General features: G+C 45.9%; 1 protein-coding gene across 1 annotated transcript in view; it reads left to right on the top strand.

Annotated features, from left to right (window-relative positions):
• ryr2a (ryanodine receptor 2a (cardiac)) overlaps window positions 1-18,814 on the top strand; it is a 597,233-nt gene that overhangs the window by 500,645 nt on the left and 77,774 nt on the right. The window contains exons 93-100 of the mRNA XM_036142377.1: window positions 14,216-14,320; window positions 14,940-15,021; window positions 15,147-15,305; window positions 15,449-15,603; window positions 16,306-16,521; window positions 16,629-16,901; window positions 17,266-17,472; window positions 17,578-17,883. Of these exons, the coding sequence (XP_035998270.1) occupies window positions 14,216-14,320; window positions 14,940-15,021; window positions 15,147-15,305; window positions 15,449-15,603; window positions 16,306-16,521; window positions 16,629-16,901; window positions 17,266-17,472; window positions 17,578-17,883 (1,503 nt within the window). The remainder of the gene's footprint in view (window positions 1-14,215; window positions 14,321-14,939; window positions 15,022-15,146; window positions 15,306-15,448; window positions 15,604-16,305; window positions 16,522-16,628; window positions 16,902-17,265; window positions 17,473-17,577; window positions 17,884-18,814) is intronic.

Here is an 18,814-nt window from a genome sequence, read left to right as displayed (position 1 = left end):
ATCTATCTTTGTCCATTCTTTTTTTCTAGTCCAAAGAAAAACTGAGACAGGGCATCCATCTCTGTTACACTTTGAAAGTGTGATCTGACTAATGCTCCTTTGGCTGCTGTGCCCAGCAGGTTGGCCAGAACAGCCTTTTTAGCTTTGAGGGAATCTAAAAACCCTCGGTTTCCTGTAGACGCTGCCAAACCCTGCAGCTCTACCATCTGACTCTCCAAGTCCCTCATAGATCTGGTTATATCTCTAGCGACATTGCAAGTGAACTTTTGACACAACTGCCTAATTTGACATTTACCATAATCCCACCACTGTTGCACACAAGAAAAATCTGATTTAGATTGTTTATGACTGATCCAGAAGTATTCAAAAGCTGCTCTAAAAGCTCCATCATTCAAAAGAGCTGTATTAAAATGCCAGTAGACACTCCTTATACGAACATTTTTAATTAACACAGAGCAACAAAGCAGACAGTGATCAGAAAAACTAATAGGCATTATTTGACAACTTTTAAATATATTCAAATGATGTTTAAATGCATGATGTTTAAATGCATATATACACAGCGGCACCGCGATCCGCCTCGGCGGCCCCACTGCCCGCCATGGTGGCATTGCAATCCACCGCAGCGGGCCCACGGTCCGCCATCGGCAGCATCCATCTCTGCCTCTCCTGCCAGAAGGGCTACATCATGGGGTTTGACCTCCATGCTGTGTGTGAGCACTGCCTCGGTCCATGGCATGAAGGCCTCACCCTCACGTCCCAGTCCTCATGCCGCTTCTGTGAGCTCCTCCCGCTGGAGGACAAGCAGCGGAGGGTAGCTAGCTTCACGGCGGCCGCCAAGGAGGCTTTTCCCGCCGCAGACAGCTACCCGCTGGACAAAACAATTGCGTTCTTAATCGGACGATTCTGGCCTCGACATGATAGCAGCAGCGGCCCTGCTGCCGCTTCTCAGCTGGGGAGCTTGGCCAAGGAGGAGCCGCTGGGCGGATGTTCAGCCGCTCGAGGTCTCCCGCCATCAGCTACCGCCCTGCTCCTGGCTGTTGGTGCGCTCCTCCTGGAGCTGCCAGCGATGATCCGGAGGGCTGCGGACGGTAAAGGTCTGGCTGTGCCGTTACCCCAAACCCCGCCACGATCGGACGATCTGGCGGGACGGTTCGGTTTGGTTCACGTCCACTGCCCGGACCCGATCTGGCCTCAGTATCCTGATGTCATGGCATATCTGTTAGGATCAGCAGCTGAGCCCACCAAGCTAAAGGCAGCAGTCCCTGTTTACGCGTCTTTAACTCGGGTGGAAGGGTTCACTGAAGCCAGCCTCGCCTCCGTGTTTGGGGCAAAAATGAACAGCCTCGCTGGACAGCGGCCTGTTCCCCCCGGGAAAAACGATCAGCTGACCGTGGAGCTTTCTGATCGGTCCCACCAGTGTGCCTCCCACCTTGCTGCGGCCACAAACAACATTGCTCTCCTGGCCTTCGATCTATCAAAGACGGCAGAGGAGCTGGATCTGCGAGCAGAGGCAAAGAGCCAGCTCTGCAGCTCCGCTGACGCCATCTTGAACCTGTGCGCGGCCTCAGCTGTCTGCTCTGCCCGCATTTCTGGCTGGCAGACCATCATTCAGAGGAACATCTGGCTCCACCGGTTCTCCTCCATCCCGAAGGACCTGAAAAAGGAGATGCTGGGGAGCCCCATCAGCCAGGATGCCCTATTCGGGCATCACTTTAAGTCGGTGCTGGAGAAGCTCCAGGAAACCGCTGAGAAGTCGGAGACACTTCGGGACCTGGTGTGGCCTTGCTCCGGCACCCGCCTCCCTCGGTCCTCTGATGGCTGGCGGGACCGCCGTAACCAGCAGCAGGAGTCCAGGTGCTCCATGGCTTCTGGACTCTATCACTTTGCTCCTCCAGCAACCTTCTCCTCCTCCCGGCACCAGCAGCCCTTCCCAGCGTGGCAGCCTGCGGCCCAGAGAGGCCGTCATCAGCTGAGAGGACAGAGGAGACAGGAGGCAGGGAATGTGTGTCATTTGGAATCTGAAAAACGTGTTGAAATAAAACATAAACCTTCCTCAGAAGGCAAAATCCCAGCAGATTCCAGCCTTGCAGTGAGATCGGACAATCTCACAGCAGCTTCACGCATATTCTCCACCCATAGTGAGCCGGTAGCATCTAAACTTTCGTCTCAGACGCACCGTTGCCTCACAAGTCCTGAGCGGAGTGTCTCTCCCACTCGAGCCGAGACAATCCCTGAGTGGCCTGAGCCCAGAGAAACTCTCTGCGTTCAACCTAGGCTTACTGCTGCTCCTCTTTCTCACTCCTCACACTGTGGGAGCAGAGGAGACTCAGCACAGCGGCAGCCAGCTGGTAAACAACGTTTTACCCACGCTGACGTCTCTGGTGGTGTAACGTCAGGTGGGGCTGCTCCATTAGAGCAACATGTTCACAGAGAACCTTCCTGCGCTCAATCAGAGCCCACCGACTTCTCTGCTGATGTCTCCTTCTCTCCTCCTCACTCATTGCGCAGTAGGAGTGGAGAAATCTGGCTGTCATCACAGCAGCCTGCTGTGAGCGACGTGTCATCCACATCTCCTCTTAGCTCGGCCCTGCTGCCCCTCAGAACCCTGAGGCGGGTCTGCAGGTTAAAGCCCTTTCTGCTCGGGCCCCCCATGGGTTCCCCCCGGAGAATCTCAGAGGAGGACGGCAGCAGGGGCCTTAGCCTGGCTCGTAGCCATGAGCGCCACGGCGCAGCAGATCAATGCGCGTCCGCTCTCAGAGCGCTGCTCAGAGTGGCGGCGTGTATGTTCCCTGGACAGGTGGATGGACAGACTGATCAGCAGAGGCTACACGCTGCAGTTCCTGTCTCACCCTCCACGGTTCACAGGCATCGTGGAGATGGTTTTAGCCTCTCTAGAGCAGAGCGCTGGTCTCCTGTCAGAACTGTGGGAACTCCTGGGAAAAGACGTCATTTCCATGGTTCCCCACGGGGAGGAAAACACGGGGTTCTACTCCCGTTATTTTCTGGTCCCGAAAAGAACAGGAGGAATGAGACCCATTCTCGATCTGTCCCTGTTCAACAAGACGGTCATGGAAAGACGGTTCCACATGCTGACAATCAGACAGCTGCTGGAGAACGTTCACCAGAACGACTGGTTCACCTCCAAAGATCTGAAGGACACCTATTTCTATATTCCCATCATCCCAAAACACAGGAAGTATCTGCGCTTCTCCTTCCAGGGGATTCCCTGTCAGTACAACCGCCTGCCGTACGGTTACTCTCTGGCCCCACGCACGTTCTCCAAATGCGTGGAAGTGGTGCTGCAGCCGCTGCGCTCTGCAGGGATGAGAATCCTCTTTTAGCTGGACGATCTGCTCTTGCTGGCTCGATCCACAGAGGAAGCGGCGGTGCAGACCAGAGCTCTGGCCACACATCTGACAGAACTGGGCTTCTCCATAAACTGGGAGAAAAGTTCTGTTCTCCCGTCTCAGCTCCACAAGAGGCAGATTATAGCAGTCCCTCCGTCAGTGGGAGCCGACCTGGCCCACTGGGGAAACTCCCCCACTCTGTCAGAAGGAGTTCCCCTCAGCAGACCTACATCACACGCCCCGGTGTTCACAGACGCGTCACTGTCAGACTGGGGAGGAACGTGTCTGTCCCAGGTAGTGGGAGAGAAGTGGCCAGACCACACGTCTCTCCATATAAACGTGCTGGAGCTCCTCACGGTGCTGAAGGTGACTCAGCATTTCCCTCCTCTGCTGCGGGGTCAGCATGTTCTGATCCACACCGACAACAGGGTCGCAGCGGCATACGCTCAGCTCAGCTGCTGAACGTGGCCAGACGGCTGCTGTGCTGGGCATGCACCAATCTGCTCTCCATCAGAGCAATTTACATCCCCGGTGTCCTGAACAGAGAAGCGGACATCATGTCCAGAGGGGGTCCTCGTCACAGAGACTGGACTCTCCATCACGACCTGATCTCTCAGATCTGGAGCAGGTTCGGCAGGGCAGCAGTGGACCTGTTCTCTACACGAGAGAACGCACAGTGTCAGCTTCTCCCTGAGCCCGAAGAAGGATCCTCCTCTAGGAGTGGACGCCTTCGCTCACCCGTGGCCACAGACACTCCTTTACGCCTTCCCTCCGGTTCCACTGATACCGCAGCTCCTGGACCGGGATTTGCGGCGAACAGCATCGGGTAATTCTGATAGCCCCCGAGCGCACAGATTCCCCAACCGATTCCCCATTTCCGTGGTTCCCCAACCTGCAGCATTTGCTGTCAGGCTGCCCGTGGCAGCTGCCGTGGAGGGAGGATGTGCTCCTCCAGGCAGGAGGAGCGATCAGGAGCTACCTGGATTTAGGCCAGCGTCTCTGGGCCTGGCCGCTGAACGAGAGCGCTTAAGCCGGGCATACACTGTACGAGTTTTTCAGTCGTGGTACTTATATACGTCACAAACTGTGCGACGGAACCACGGGGTTTAAAAGTTCACCGCTCACGATCTGTGTTCTCACCCTGTATGTCGTGCCCCCTCCGGAAGAGGGGGGAGAGATGGGTACCCGCCGGCGCACGGAGGACAGCCAGGGCCTCGACCGCCGCACCGCACCGAGGGAGCCAAGGGAGAAAGACGAGACGGCGGCCACGCGGCACGGCAGACCGCCCGGCCCGCACCCCCCCGCGAGCGGAGGCGTATGGAAACAGACGGCCAGCGCGTCGCGTGGACCGGAACACTCACCCTCCCCAATCCCCCTGCAAGCTGACATCTGGGTCCCGCGGGTCCCGGGCCGGGCGGAGGTCGCTTCGGGGATGCCCGCTCCCCTGCCTCCCCTGGCCAGGATGGAGAGGAGGGGAGGGCGCCCCCTCGTAGCTCTGCTTGAACAGCAGGATGCGCTCATGAAAACCTCACGACGGCCGACTGAATTTCAAACATGTTTGATTGTCACTGACCGTCCGATTCCTGATTGGGAGGTAGTCGTGAGAAGCCAGTCGCCCCTCCTCCCCTCCTCCCCCCCTGTACGATCAAGCTGAAATTCGGCCCGATTAAAAAAATGCTCGCACAACTGAAGAATCGGCCCGAAAAGGGCAAAAACTCAAACAGTGTAAGCCCGGCTTAGGCTCGGCCTTCTGCAAGAGGTTGTGCGCACAATTCAGGGTGCAAGGGCTGCCTGTACAATAGCGCTATATGCGTCAAAATGGAAAGCTTTTGAGCGCTGGTGTGCGGAGAAAGGCGTGGATCCCATTTCATGTCCTCTAGCCTGCATACTGACGTTTCTCGAGCAGCTCATGGACAGGAATTTAGCCCTTAGCACAATTAAGACTTATACTGTGGCTATTTCCTCTTGTCATGAGGGTTTTGGTGACAGAACTGTCTTTAACCATCCTCTGACAAAGCGCTTCCTGAGAAGTGTACGCAGACACAGACCTGTGTCACGTCCTCTGGTTCCTCAGTGGGATTTAGCGCTGGTCCTGCGCGCTTTGGTTAAAGCGCCTTTTGAGCCTTTAGATCAGGCTCCAGTGAAACTCCTGTTATTGAAAACAGCTCTGCTGTTAGCTCTGACGCCTGCAAAGAGAGTGAGCGATCTGTCCGCCCTCTCTGTTGCTCCTTCCTGTCTCAGCATACAGTGGGACGGCAGCTCAGCTGTGCTGTGTCCTAAATCCTGCTTTTACACCCAAGAGCATCACAAGCTCTTTCAGGTCGAGGGCAATAACTCTGAATGACTTCTATCCTCCTCCTCACAGCTCTGAGGGGCAAATTATGCGCCATCTCCTCTGTCCCGTGTGCACGCTCTCGTGTTACGTTGCACGCATGGCTGCACTGCGCCGCACAGAGCACCTGTTTGTGCATTACAGAGACAACTCTGCAGGACAGCCTTTATCTGCACAGCGCCTCTCACACTGGCTGTGTGAGGCTATTTCTCAGGCTTATGTTTCCTCTGGGTTGGAGCCTCCAGAGAAGCTCAGAGCTCACTCCACCAGAGGGCTCTCCTCCTCCACAGCGCTGCATGGAGGAATGACAGTGGAGGACATCTGCACGGCAGGCTTCCTGGTCATCTCCGTGCTCATTTATCAGGTTTTACCTGCGCAATGTCTCAGCTTTCTCCATGACTCATTCTGTTCTCAGAGTTCTGACAGAATGATCATTACGCTCAGCTGGACAACCTCCTCCCACCTGGAGTGGGAAAGGTTTATTCTCCAGTGCCATTTGGCGACTTCTGCAGTTTTGTGTTGATCTTCTCTCTCTGTGACCAGAGATGATGAAGACAGAAACAAGCAGGCATGGTTATGTTGCCAACATTATGCATGGTTCAGCTGCTAATTGTTTCCTGCCCCCCTCAGGGGTTGTTCACCTGCTCCGTTCATTGTTGGACGGTTACAGTTTGTAACTTGTCCTCTCCGTCATCGGCAGCAGGTTTGGTCTCAACCTCTGCCTAGACCTCTGCGTCAGAGAGGATGCCATTTTAATGACTGAAGAGTGTTATCTCTGTGAGCCTTTGGCTTGTTCTACCCAGCATTACTGTTACAGTTCATAACCTTCGTTATTACTGTGCACAGACTCTGGTCTGTCATTCAGCCTCCGCCCTGAACAGGGAGATTTCTCCTTTTGGTGGTTCAGCTTTGCATGGCGCTTCTGAGTGCGTAATTATGCACACTACAGGCTGAGGTGAAGGTCCTTGTGAGAACATGTGGTTTAGGCTTGTGGTTCGGTTGGACCCAGTGAGGCATGGACCACATCCTGCTTCGCCTTAACCCACTAGCGAGAGCCTTAAAGGGCGAAGCCTATATGAAGTAGAATGTTGGTGACCCCAGATTCTATGAATATAGGCGTAGCCCTTTAATTTCTGGGCCTCACTGGTTCCTAAATGGCTGAAGAAAAATAGCTATTTGGGAGCCAATTGTCCGGTCTGACCGTTATTTATACTGACCGGGGTGGAGCCCACACAGCTGGTGGGCGTGGACTAAAGTTTTCAGTGCTCGCGCGAAGGGATAAACCCACTAGCAAGAGCCTTAAAGGGCCACACCTATATTCTATATTCATAGACTCTGGGGTTACGGTACGTAACCAACGTTTTATTATCCCATCTGATAATGTCAGGCCGCCATTGTAAATAAGAACGTGTTCTTAATGACTTGCCAGGAAAAATAGAGGTATAATAATCTATTATGCATGGAACAAACTAATGGGTCTAAAAAGTGTTGAGAGAGAGAGAGAGAGAGAGAGAGAGAGAGAGAGAGAGAGAGAGAGAGAGAGAGGATTCTTTTTATTGGTCCAATATTTCATTTACAAAAAAAACTCGGATATTAGGCAGCAATTAATTAATTACACAACATAAAATATCTCCTCCCCAAATAGAAATAAACTAATTCAAGTCTGACACCATCCTATAATAGGCAAACTCTGTCCTAAGACGTGCAGCCACCAGTCCTCTGAACATCAGGTCAACATCTACAGAACCTGTCTCCTTCATTTTATTTCTCTTGCTGAGCCAAATGCTCATCTTTGCCTGATCTAACAAAAAATTAACCAGACAAATATTTATCCGCTGTGCTGCCAAGTACCTAGGACCAAAAATAAATAGTTCATTGTTAAAACTAAGTCCTAATCCACCCACTGGTTTAACAAAGAGAAGAGAGGTGCTAGTCTGGGATATCTGAGCCAGAGATGCTGTAACGTTTCCTCAGCCTGACAAAAGGTACAGTGACTTCCTGATCTATGATCAATACGTTCCACATATCTGTTCGTGGCCACGGCCCCATGCACCACCCTCCACTGGAGAGCCACACTGCGTTTCTCTATAGGAGCTTTTGTCAGGTCCAAACACCTAAAACATTAATTAAACAAACACAAGGAAGAGAGACAACAAAAGAGTTACTTTTCAAAACTTGCAAGGAGAGCCAACGGAGATGCTTAATACAGATCTCCAAACTTGCTCTGAAGCAACTCCGTCGCCTCCTCTCTTTTTATTATACAAAGGAATCCCCAGTTACATTTGTCAAACTAAGGGGTAGGGATAAGCAAAACACTCTGTGACCTTCGAGATAATACCAAGCAGTCCACACAGTACAGCTATGCATAAGCACTCCAGATGGCTGAATACAGTTCATAACAGTTTCAGACATATTTAGAAAAACACTTATTATCATCACAACATATTTCTCTGCTTTCTGCAGGGCTTCTGCAAAGATAAGAGAGAGAGAGAGAGAGAGAGTAAATCAACACACGTACATAGTAAACTAAAATGGTAACCACTGGTTTATATATTTTAGCAAATATATGATTAACACAATGAACACAAACACTGTAATGAGAGAGACACTTTATTTCTGAATAACTAAAACCTTAAAACTTAAGAGTATATACGTGATAAATGCAATGAACATAGTAAATAACATAAAATATGTAGAAAATGGTAAAAAATAATTCTATCAGCTTTGTACAGGGACCTCGCGCTGCCCCTGGGGAATGAACCCGGCGCCAACACATCAAACCACCTCGACTCTCTGACCCCGGCCAACATTGCTCTGTTCAGGACCTTCACAGACACAGCATCCAAACATTTTTAAGATACTTCAGAGAACTTCCTCAGCTCAGGTGTTCTGAAGGATAACAGGAGCCCGTCTGCTTCCTCCTGCTTCTCCACTGCAGCACAATTGGACAACTCAGGAAATCCTTCTGTATGGTCCTCTGCCTCTAATGCTCTCCTGAAAGAACCAGGATGTCTGTTCCTCACCTCATCCACCAGCTCCGCTGACCTCAGTCCTGCCAGCTTCGTCATCCCAGCCTCTGTAAGGATCCTCTGAACACTGTCAGAGCCCAGAATCCTGCTCTGTATGGCCAGGTTATAGAACATAGGTTCTTCACCCATAGTCCCATATAACTGAGAGAAATCTCTTACTTTTTAAAACTGTTCTCCAGTCTTTCAGAACCAACTGGTAAAAACTGGAAGTCCGTGTTACATCCGTACTGTCCAGCTCAAAGAGAAACAGGTGCTTATCATAAGCCAGGTTCTTCACTCTACACAGCAACAAGGATGCTCTTTCAGTCCAGGGCTGCTGCGTCCTGTAGAGAAAAAAACGCTGTGTTGTCTGAAGCCGAAACGCAGTTATGCGACCCCTGAGGTCAATCAATCCATGACCCCCTTCTGACACAGGTAAAAAAAAAGCACTGCCGATTTAATCCAATGATATCAATCCGAGAAGAAGTCCACCAGTCTCTTTTGTATCTCTTTAATGACTTTGTCTGGAGGAACTACAACTGGTGCACGGTACCAGAGCATAGATGCAGCCAGACTGTTGCCGACCAAAGTCCTCCTCCTGTAGGACAACTGGAGCAGGACCCATTTCCATCTAGACAATCAGGCGCTTATTTTCTCAACTAGACCCTCCAAGTTTTTTGACTGAAAGTTCTCTTTTCCCAGAAACACACCTAAGACCTTCATTCCCTCTGTGCGCCACTGCAGGTTGACTGCTCTTTATTGCTCCACTCTCCCAGTAGAAGTCCCTCACATTTTGACCAGTTAACCTTTGCAGAAGAAGCTTGTTCATATAATTTTATTTTCTGTTCCAGAATCTGAATATCGTCTTGACATCGTATAAAAACTGTGATGTCATGAGCATATGCTGACAATCTAACTGCATTGTTTGTGTTGTCTGCCAAGTTTAACCCTGAGAGACTCTGCCTGAGCTTATGCAAGAGAGGCTGAATAGCTAAAGCATATAACATCCCAGGTAGGGGACATCCCTGCCTGATTCCTCTCTGAACAGATACTGGTCTGCTAAGTCCCCCTCCTACACTTAACAGTACAGTTGCTCTTGAATATATTATTATAATCCATGAAATAAAAGTTTTACCAAACCCAAATGCTTTCAGTGCTTTAATCAAATAATGATGATCGACTCGATCAAAGGCCTTTTCTTGATCCAGAGAAAGCAAACCTACATCAAGTTCCTGGAATTGTGATAAGCCAATAATACATTATTGTCCTGTCAGGGACACAGTATGTCTGGCTGGTGTGTACAATCATTTCCATACATTCTTTAAGTCTACTTAAAAAGACTGGCCAGAATTGTATAGTCATTAATGGAACAGGCTGCCAGTTCTGTAGGAGACCCAAATCTCCTTTCTGTTGCAATACTGTCAGGACTCTGGGACATTACCAACGGGTTGTAGGAGGGCAGTCCTGACAGTATTGCCAAAGAAAGGAGATTTGGGTCTCCTACATCACTGGAAAACTTCCATTAAATCTTTTCCAAGTAAATTCCAGAAAGTTATAGAACTCCGCAGGAAGTCCATCGATACCTGGAGACCGACCACAGCTGAGCTGTTTCGCCGCTGCAGACAGTTCGTCGAAATGAACGGTGGACTTCAGTGAGGCTGAAGATGCTTCCCCTAACCGAGGCAGACCTTATAGTATCTCCTCCACACAGCCAGAGTCACAATCATCAGCACTGAAGAGGCTGCTGTAAAAGTCTATGGCCAGCTTCCTCATCTCTGATGGGTCATTGCTCACAGTTCCATTGGAGGTCTTGAGGTTTATCATCTGGTTCTGTTGCCTGACCTTTCTTTCCAACTTAAAAAAGAACAGAGTGGGTGCATCTATATCTTTAATAGATAGGATTCTTGATTTAATCAGAGCACCTTTAGCTTTGTCATATTAAAATCTACTCAAAGAAGACTTCTCCCAAGTTGCAATATTATCATTATTTTTATCTGACCCATTAATTATGCCCTCCTCCAATAAATTAATTTATTTTTTATAAAATATTCTAATTTGTGTTTTCCGCACCTCCCACCATTGACCTATGTTTTCAAATCTGGATTTTTTGCATCTTCATTGACCCCAGAAATCAGAGAAAGACTGACAGAAAGTCTTGTCATAAATAACTATGATGTTAAAATGCCAATAAGGAGATCTTGGTGAAGAACAGTACTGCCACCTCCCAGTTTGTGACGTCAGGTTGTGGGATCGGCTGTCGAGCAAGTCCAAATGCCTTATCTGTCGCCTTGTAAATAAATACCTGTTTTCATGCCGAAATATATTTTTTAACCTCTTATACAAAGATAGACATGGCATTAAGCATTTAAATTCAAAATAATACTAATTTCACATTTTAGAGACATAAAAAGACAACAAATAGGCATTAAAGTACGGTTTATGGGTGTGGTTCTGCAATGTTATAAGATGAGTATAAAACTCATCTTTAGAACCAATCTCTGCTGAAAATGGTGATCTGCACCGCATAATCTACTTTCAGCAGTTATCATCAGTTATTGCAACTGTAACCTGCAGAAAATACGGGCAGAAGAGCGGCTCCTTCTGAGTTTACTCTGCTCCTGTCAGGATGAGCTCCAGTGCGTTATGAGGCTGAGGGATATTTCAGCGTCACTTAGTTTAGAGCCCAAACAAGCGACTTCACTTTCAGAAACAAGCCTAAAAAACTGCAACCCGCAACTCATGAAATTTACAAACGACTTTAGAAAATATAAGACCAAAGTCGCATAAAATAAGTGGGCTTCACAACAATGAGTATTTTTTCCAAGTGTGTCTTATCACTCCGCCCCTCTGGTCGGGTAACCAAATGTTCCCGCAAATTCTACATTATAAAAAAGAAAAACCTACCGAAAAGTCTCGCTCCATTGTCATCTTGAAGACATTCTTCTTCGAAATGTTGGCTACAGACGACGTGTTTGTTCTCTAGCCAGAAGCACGATGGCAAATCATCCCTCTTCAAGTTGGCAATCCAACAAAAGAACCCGTGTTGGATCAAGAATTGTAAAGGTGAAATAACTAATGTTTTTTTCACTTTTACCCGATGTATTGGTACCCATACACAGTGATCGAGACGAAAATTTATGCTTTTATTTTCTTATTGATTAACGGTAAATTCATTAAATCACCACGGACGTATCCGTTTTAAGTATAGCTAATGACCCACTGATTTTTCCTTGTTGACCGGACTTCTACTTTAAAAATAAAATAAAAGTTGAAAACCTACTCTTGTTGTTGTTGGCAATCAGTCTTACAACATTACCAGCGTCTCTCTGCCAGGGAGGCAGCAGCAACGTATGTGCGTCATGTGAGGTTAAAGCATGGCAGCTGAATGTGCTAATGGATCGGCCAACGCATGCACGTATCGACTGATATACATAGACAAAAACACAAATATCGTTCGATAATATTGGCTGGCCAATATATCGGTCGACCGCTACCTCTTTTGGCAGGCCGAACTCGATGCACTGACAACACAAATTACAACAACACAATACTACTTCTTAAAACACGGTCCCAATTCTACAAACATGGAGATAAAGCCAGTAAAATATTGGCTCATCAGCTACACCAGACATCAGTGTTCTGCCTCATCTCAAAGGTGTAACCTCACACAGTTTATGCCAATGAACCAGTATAAATTAACAATGCATTTAAAGAATTTCCCTCTCTTCTTCTGATCAAAATGTTGCTCCTGACTTTAACAGCACCCCATTTCTCAGCCAATCTCCAGCAGAAGAATCAGAAACCCACAAAGTCCCAATTTCTTTAGGAGCTGTAAAGGCTTTTGATTGAGTAGAATGGGATTACCTTTTTAGATATCATGGTAAAATTTGGATTTAGAAAAAACAAATCTCTTGGATGAAGCTTCTATATATTCTGCCCCAAAAGCAAAAGAAGAAATAAGACTCAATCCAATTACTTCCACTTTTATTACTCCACTATACAGGGCTCTCCTCTGTGCCCTCTGTTATTTGCCATTGCAATCAAACCTCTGTCTTTAGCACATCCGTCTAACTCATTTATGACAGGTATATTTAGGATAAGGATAAGGTTTCTCTTAATGAGGATCACCTCCTGCTGTATGTTTCCAACCTGCCTGTCTCAGTCTCTTTCTACCTCTTGCCACTCTTGAATCATTTGATTAAATACCCGGATAAAGATTGTACCTTAACAAAAGTTGCCCCCATTAAGTATCCTTTGCAAAATTTGCCCTTTTAAAATAGCAAATTATGGTTTTACATACCTTGAAGTCCACATCACATCAAAATGCGAAGATTACTATGAAGAAAGCCGTGCCCTACTGTTAATCCAAATTCAAAAGGACTTTGAAAAATCGTCTCTACTTAATCTATCATTGATTGCCCGGGCTGTGTTACAATCAATGTGCCTACCAAACTTTCCTACCGTTCCAGTCCTTATCACGCTCCCTACCACCATCCTTTTTTTTCTCAAACTTGATTCTCTAGTTGAGGAATTTATATGCAATAGTGCATGGATTTTATGATGATGTTCTTATTCTCTGAGAAAAAGCAAAATAAGTTGTTGTTGTCGGACTTGAATTAAACCCACTCCTCCATCCTTCTCTATTTTGGGTTAAAGCTCATACTAGCTAGGGTTTTAAAGACCTCAAGTATTACCCTGCTTAGGGTTCCTGTGAGACCTTTCTAGCTGGATTAGTACGACACAACTGATCTGCTAACCACCTCCCTCCTAGGGCCATACCCTTTTTCAGCAGACAAGTTGGGCAACCTAGTAGCCTGAGGCCACCTATTTCCTGTCTACCGCCCTAGTTAACGGTGGCTCCTACTTTTATACAACTGCACTTGTTCTTGGATCGGTTAGTTTTTAGTAACTCAGTCCCTAAGGGTGTTGTTTATTATAGTTTTTGCTACAGGTAACCTTTAAAGATCTAAATAATTTTAGAACCATGCATCATATTTGTTTTATAACCAATGAAGAACTTAATAAACACTGACTTTCTAAATTGAATGTCCACAAAATCTAATTGACATTCCTCGGCATTCCTTCGGGGTTTAGGAAAATGGATGAAAAAACTCCCTTCCCTTTATTTTTTTTTATTTTATTTTTTTTACCAAATTCTAAATTTACTTCTCTAAACATCTCTAAACTGATACTGTTGTTTCATCAATTTTAAAAGCTGAAGCTCCAATCAAAATGAATTGCAATAATCTGCATACAGAGTAAAAAATGTTAGAGGAAATTTCTATTTGCTTGGATAAGTTTGAATTTACTAAATCAAAGTTAGCTTTGCTTCAGATGACTAAGGGAGGCTCTGTGCTGCATGACATGCCTTCACTCGGCGTACTGTGAGAAACAAAATGGACTAATCTCTGAAAAAAAAGCAACTAAAGTAATTTACATTTCCACATAATCTGTATGAGATAAAGTGTCTTAAATTATTCTGTCCCTGTCGGGTAAAACTGGTTAATGTGTTACTGGTTTTGTAGGGCCCATGCACTGGCAACCAGCAGAGTTTGGCTCACAGTCGACTGTGGGATGCTGTGGTTGGCTTTCTACATGTCTTCGCACACATGCAGATGAAATTATCACAGGTTAGTGGAAAATGACCTTGGCACAAATTGATATGTCCAAGATATACATCCACCTCTTCCTCCTTTGGTTTCATTATTATAAACTGTTTTAATGTTTGCAATTCCTGGCTTTGCATGTTTGAAATTAAGCATTTTTCTTTGCGATTTTGTGAAATGATGCAAATAACCACATGAACCTTCTTTTTATAAGTCAAGTTCAATTAAATTTTATTTATATAACGCCAATTCACAACACGTCATCTCAAGGCACTTTATAAAGTCAAATTCAATAAAATCACACAGACAGATTGGTTGAGAAGTTTCCTGTCTAAGGGAAACCCAGTAGATCACATCAAGTCTTGACAAGCAGCATTCACTCCTCATGAAAGAGCGTAGAGCCACAGTGGACAGTCATCTGCATTGTCCATGGCTTTGCAGAAATACTGAGCATACATGAAGCGACAGTGGAGAGGAAAACTCCATTTTAACAGGGAGGACAACCTCCAGCAGAACCAGGCTCAGTGTTGAACGGTCATCTACCTTGACTGACTGGGGGTTAGAGGGCTAATATGGTTGATCAGTCAACCAGTTCTGGTGAGTGTGAACTAATGAACATGTGTTTTTTTCTCTTTCCTCTAAGGACTCAAGTCAGATTGAGTTACTAAAGGAGCTGATGGATCTGCAGAAAGACATGGTGGTTATGTTGTTGTCTATGCTGGAAGGTACAAAACAGCATCTCTGATATATTGCCATTGATGCATCTATTTTTATTTGTAAGGAAGTAAATTGTGCCTCTTTATGGTTGACAATGTCCTGTATAAGAAATATTTACCTTTTACCACCACAGGTAATGTAGTGAATGGGACAATCGGGAAACAGATGGTTGATATGTTGGTGGAATCGTCCAACAATGTGGAGATGATCCTGAAGTTCTTTGATATGTTCCTGAAACTGAAAGACCTGACCTCCTCTGATGGTTTCAAGGAGTATGATCCCGATGGAAAAGGCAAAAAGCACTTAAGACATTTTGTTGAATAAGCTATTTCTGAGACCTAATGAGAAATGTGCTGAATTTACATTGTTTGCATATGACATGTTTTGCATTGCGGGAATAGTTGGTAATTTGTAGATTTTTAAATTAATCAACAGGTGTCATCTCCAAAAGGGACTTTCATAAGGCCATGGAGAGCCACAAACACTACACCCAATCTGAAACAGAGTTCCTCCTCTCCTGTGCTGAGACTGATGAGAATGAACTTCTGGACTATGAGGAGTTTGTCATGCGTTTTCATGAACCAGCCAAGGTGAGTTAGAACATCAAACATTTTTACTGATATTTAAACATTTGAATGATGGCTCGAAAGAACCAAATGTTAGTCTTGGGGAATTTTTTTTTTATTTCACTTTTGTGACAGCCATTTTGGTACACAGTCTTTGTTTGATGTTACTTTTCTCTCAAGAGCCCAAACTTGTTGATATGCGACTCCAGCTGGGGACCAAACCTCAACACAAACACTGGTCTAATATAAAGTGTGATATTCTTCACCTAATTATTTCCTTCAACAATTGAAGCTTTATTTCAGTAAATACAAGGGTTTTTACATTATTATCTAGAAACATGACAACTGTTACCAAAATTATTATTGTAACACCAAAGAAAGGACAAGTCACAGTTATTTTCTTTAAATGGCCTTATGTTGTCTAACAGTGGCATATAAATTATCTAAATTGAAATGAATTCAAAGAGAGAAATATGAGATTTGAACAAACATTATGTGAAGCGATCAGATATGGAAATTAGAAGCCCTCTACAAAGGCAAAAAGGCTGTAGATCATGAAAACATCATGTCCCCTAGCTATTGCCAAATAACAAGGGTAGGATAATTTAGTTTCTCCAAACTGAGGTAATTTTGTTCATTGATAAATTACGTTTTAGCTTCATCATGATCCATGCTTAAAAATTATAAAAGTTTATTTTACAATTCACACTTTACCTTTTTGCTCAGGACATTGGCTTCAACGTGGCAGTTTTGTTGACCAACCTGTCCGAACACATGCCTCATGACACCCGCTTACAGACCTTTCTGGAGCTGGCAGAGAGCGTCCTCAACTACTTCCAGCCATATCTCGGCCGGATCGAGATCATGGGCAGCGCCAAGCGCATTGAGCGGGTCTACTTTGAAATCAGTGAGTCCAGTCGGACACAGTGGGAGAAACCTCAGGTGAGATTGTTTTTAACAATGCATCACTTCAGATGAATATCTGCTGGTTGGTTCTGCCCAACTATAAACCCTCAAATTTTGTTGCAAAAATTCCTATGTGTGCACAGGTTAAAGAATCAAAACGCCAGTTTATCTTTGATGTGGTGAATGAAGGCGGAGAGAAAGAGAAGATGGAGCTGTTTGTGAATTTCTGTGAGGACACCATCTTCGAAATGCAGCTAGCTGCGCAGATGTCTGATGCTGGCGAACGCTCAGCTGTGAAAGAGGAGAGTGAACGAGAGAAATCCGATGAAGAAAACCCTGACATGGGCTTTTTCTCTGTTTCCACTGTGTGCTTGGCATTAATCGCGCTTCGTTACAATGTCATGTTGCTAATAAAGGTGGGAGAACACTACAACTACTTAAAAAACTACTTACAAAATCATGAAAAAAACTTTTTTAAAATACGTATCCAAAACCTTGCATATATAATGTCTTCGTAATGTGAAAATGCAATGTTTCAAAATGATATTTCGATGATTGAGAACAGTTTTAAAAATTATGCTGGTTTTTACCTGGGGTAAGAATGTTAATTTTGCTTTAGATAGTGAAAGCAGTTGTTAGCACTGCCTTGTTACAGGAAGATCTTGCGTTTGAAACCCAAGATGCTGCATACCTCCATAAAAGAGGAGAGATGACAGTGATGAGCAGTAGAGATCATTAAGTGACCTGAAAGTTTAACTTTAGCTTTGTTCCTTGCTTCAGGTGCTGTCGATGAAGAGCCTAAAGAAACAAATGAAGAAGATTAAGAACATGACACCGAAAGACATGGTGACCACTCTAGTCTCTTTCTACTGGTCAGTACTGCTGGGTCTCCTCCATGTGGCCTTCAGTGTGGTTCGAGGGTTTTGCAGAATCTTCTACAATACCTTCATGGGAGGAAATTTAATGGAGGGAGCCAAAGCTGTCAAGGTTATTTATTTAAAAATGTATAGATAAATAAAAAGGTGTTTAACAAAGAGCTATTTAGATTTGGCATCAATTTCTCATGAAAAACTATAACCTGTGTATACACAGGTGTCAGAGCTGCTGGCCACCATGCCTGACCCTACCCAGGATGAGGTACGTGGTGAAGAAGATGAAAGAGAAAGGAGACTATCTGACCGCAGTTTCCCGAAGGAGGACCTAGCTGATCTTGCTGTTAATACCAGTGAAACTGAACTGCTGTCAGACATTTTCGGTCTGGACTTGAGAAGAGAGGGAGGACAGTACAAAATCACCCCCCATAACCCCAACGCTACCCTCACCGAGCTTCTCAATTCCCCAGTTCCCTCCTCAGCTTCAGCCACTGTTCCTCAGCCAGAACTCAGACAAAGACATCAGGTAAATAAAAGTGTTTTTACTTTGGTTTTATCCATCACATACATTCATTTGCATAGTGCCTTGCAAAACCGGTGATCACTCTTATCTAGTGCTGCACTGATACCGATACCAGTATCGAACGGGGCACCAATCCAGCACTAAAATGGTGGTATCGGTATCGATGAGTACCTACAAATGGGGCACCGATACCATTTGGATGTTTGGATGTCACTTGAACACAGTCTTCTCTCGCCCGACTAGTATTATACATGTTATATAAGTTCATGAAAATTGCACTATTTTGGCATTGAGAGCCAAAACTCAGGGTTTAAAAGAGATTATTCAATTATTAATGTAATTTTGCTGTCTTACTGTTGCACTACTATTATACATGTTATAATTTCACAAATGTTGCACTATTGTGGCCTTTGAGAGCCAAAAGTTTATTCAACTTTTGTCACCCATTCCAGGTAGGCAATAAAAAGTTCTACTACCCTAAGTAGTATGCAGTTCTTAATATATACACACACACACATCAATTTCAAACAGATGGTATCGTCCGTCCGTCTTCTTCCGCTTTTCCGGGTCGGGTCGCGGGGGTAGCAGCTTCAGTAGGGAGGCCCAGACGTCCCTCTCCCCGGCCACTTGGGCCAGCTCCTCCGGAGGAATCCCAAGGCGTTCCCGGAACGTGCCCGGAACACCTCACCAGGGAGGCGTCCAGGAGGCATCCTAACCAGATGCCCGAGCCACCTCAACTGGCTCCTCTCGACGTGGAGGAGTAGCGGCTCTACTCTGAGTCCTCCCCGGATGACTGAGCTCCTCACCCTATCTCTAAGGGAGAGCCCAGACACACTATGGAGAAAACTCATTTCAGCCGCTTGTATCCGGGATCTCGTTCTTTCGGTCACGACCCAAAGCTCGTGACCATAGATGAGGGTAGGAACGTAGATCG

The sequence above is a fragment of the Fundulus heteroclitus genome, chromosome 10 (assembly GCF_011125445.2).
Source record: "Fundulus heteroclitus isolate FHET01 chromosome 10, MU-UCD_Fhet_4.1, whole genome shotgun sequence".
In the NCBI taxonomy this organism is placed as follows: domain Eukaryota; kingdom Metazoa; phylum Chordata; class Actinopteri; order Cyprinodontiformes; family Fundulidae; genus Fundulus; species Fundulus heteroclitus.
This window is presented reverse-complemented; position numbering and strand designations above follow the sequence as displayed.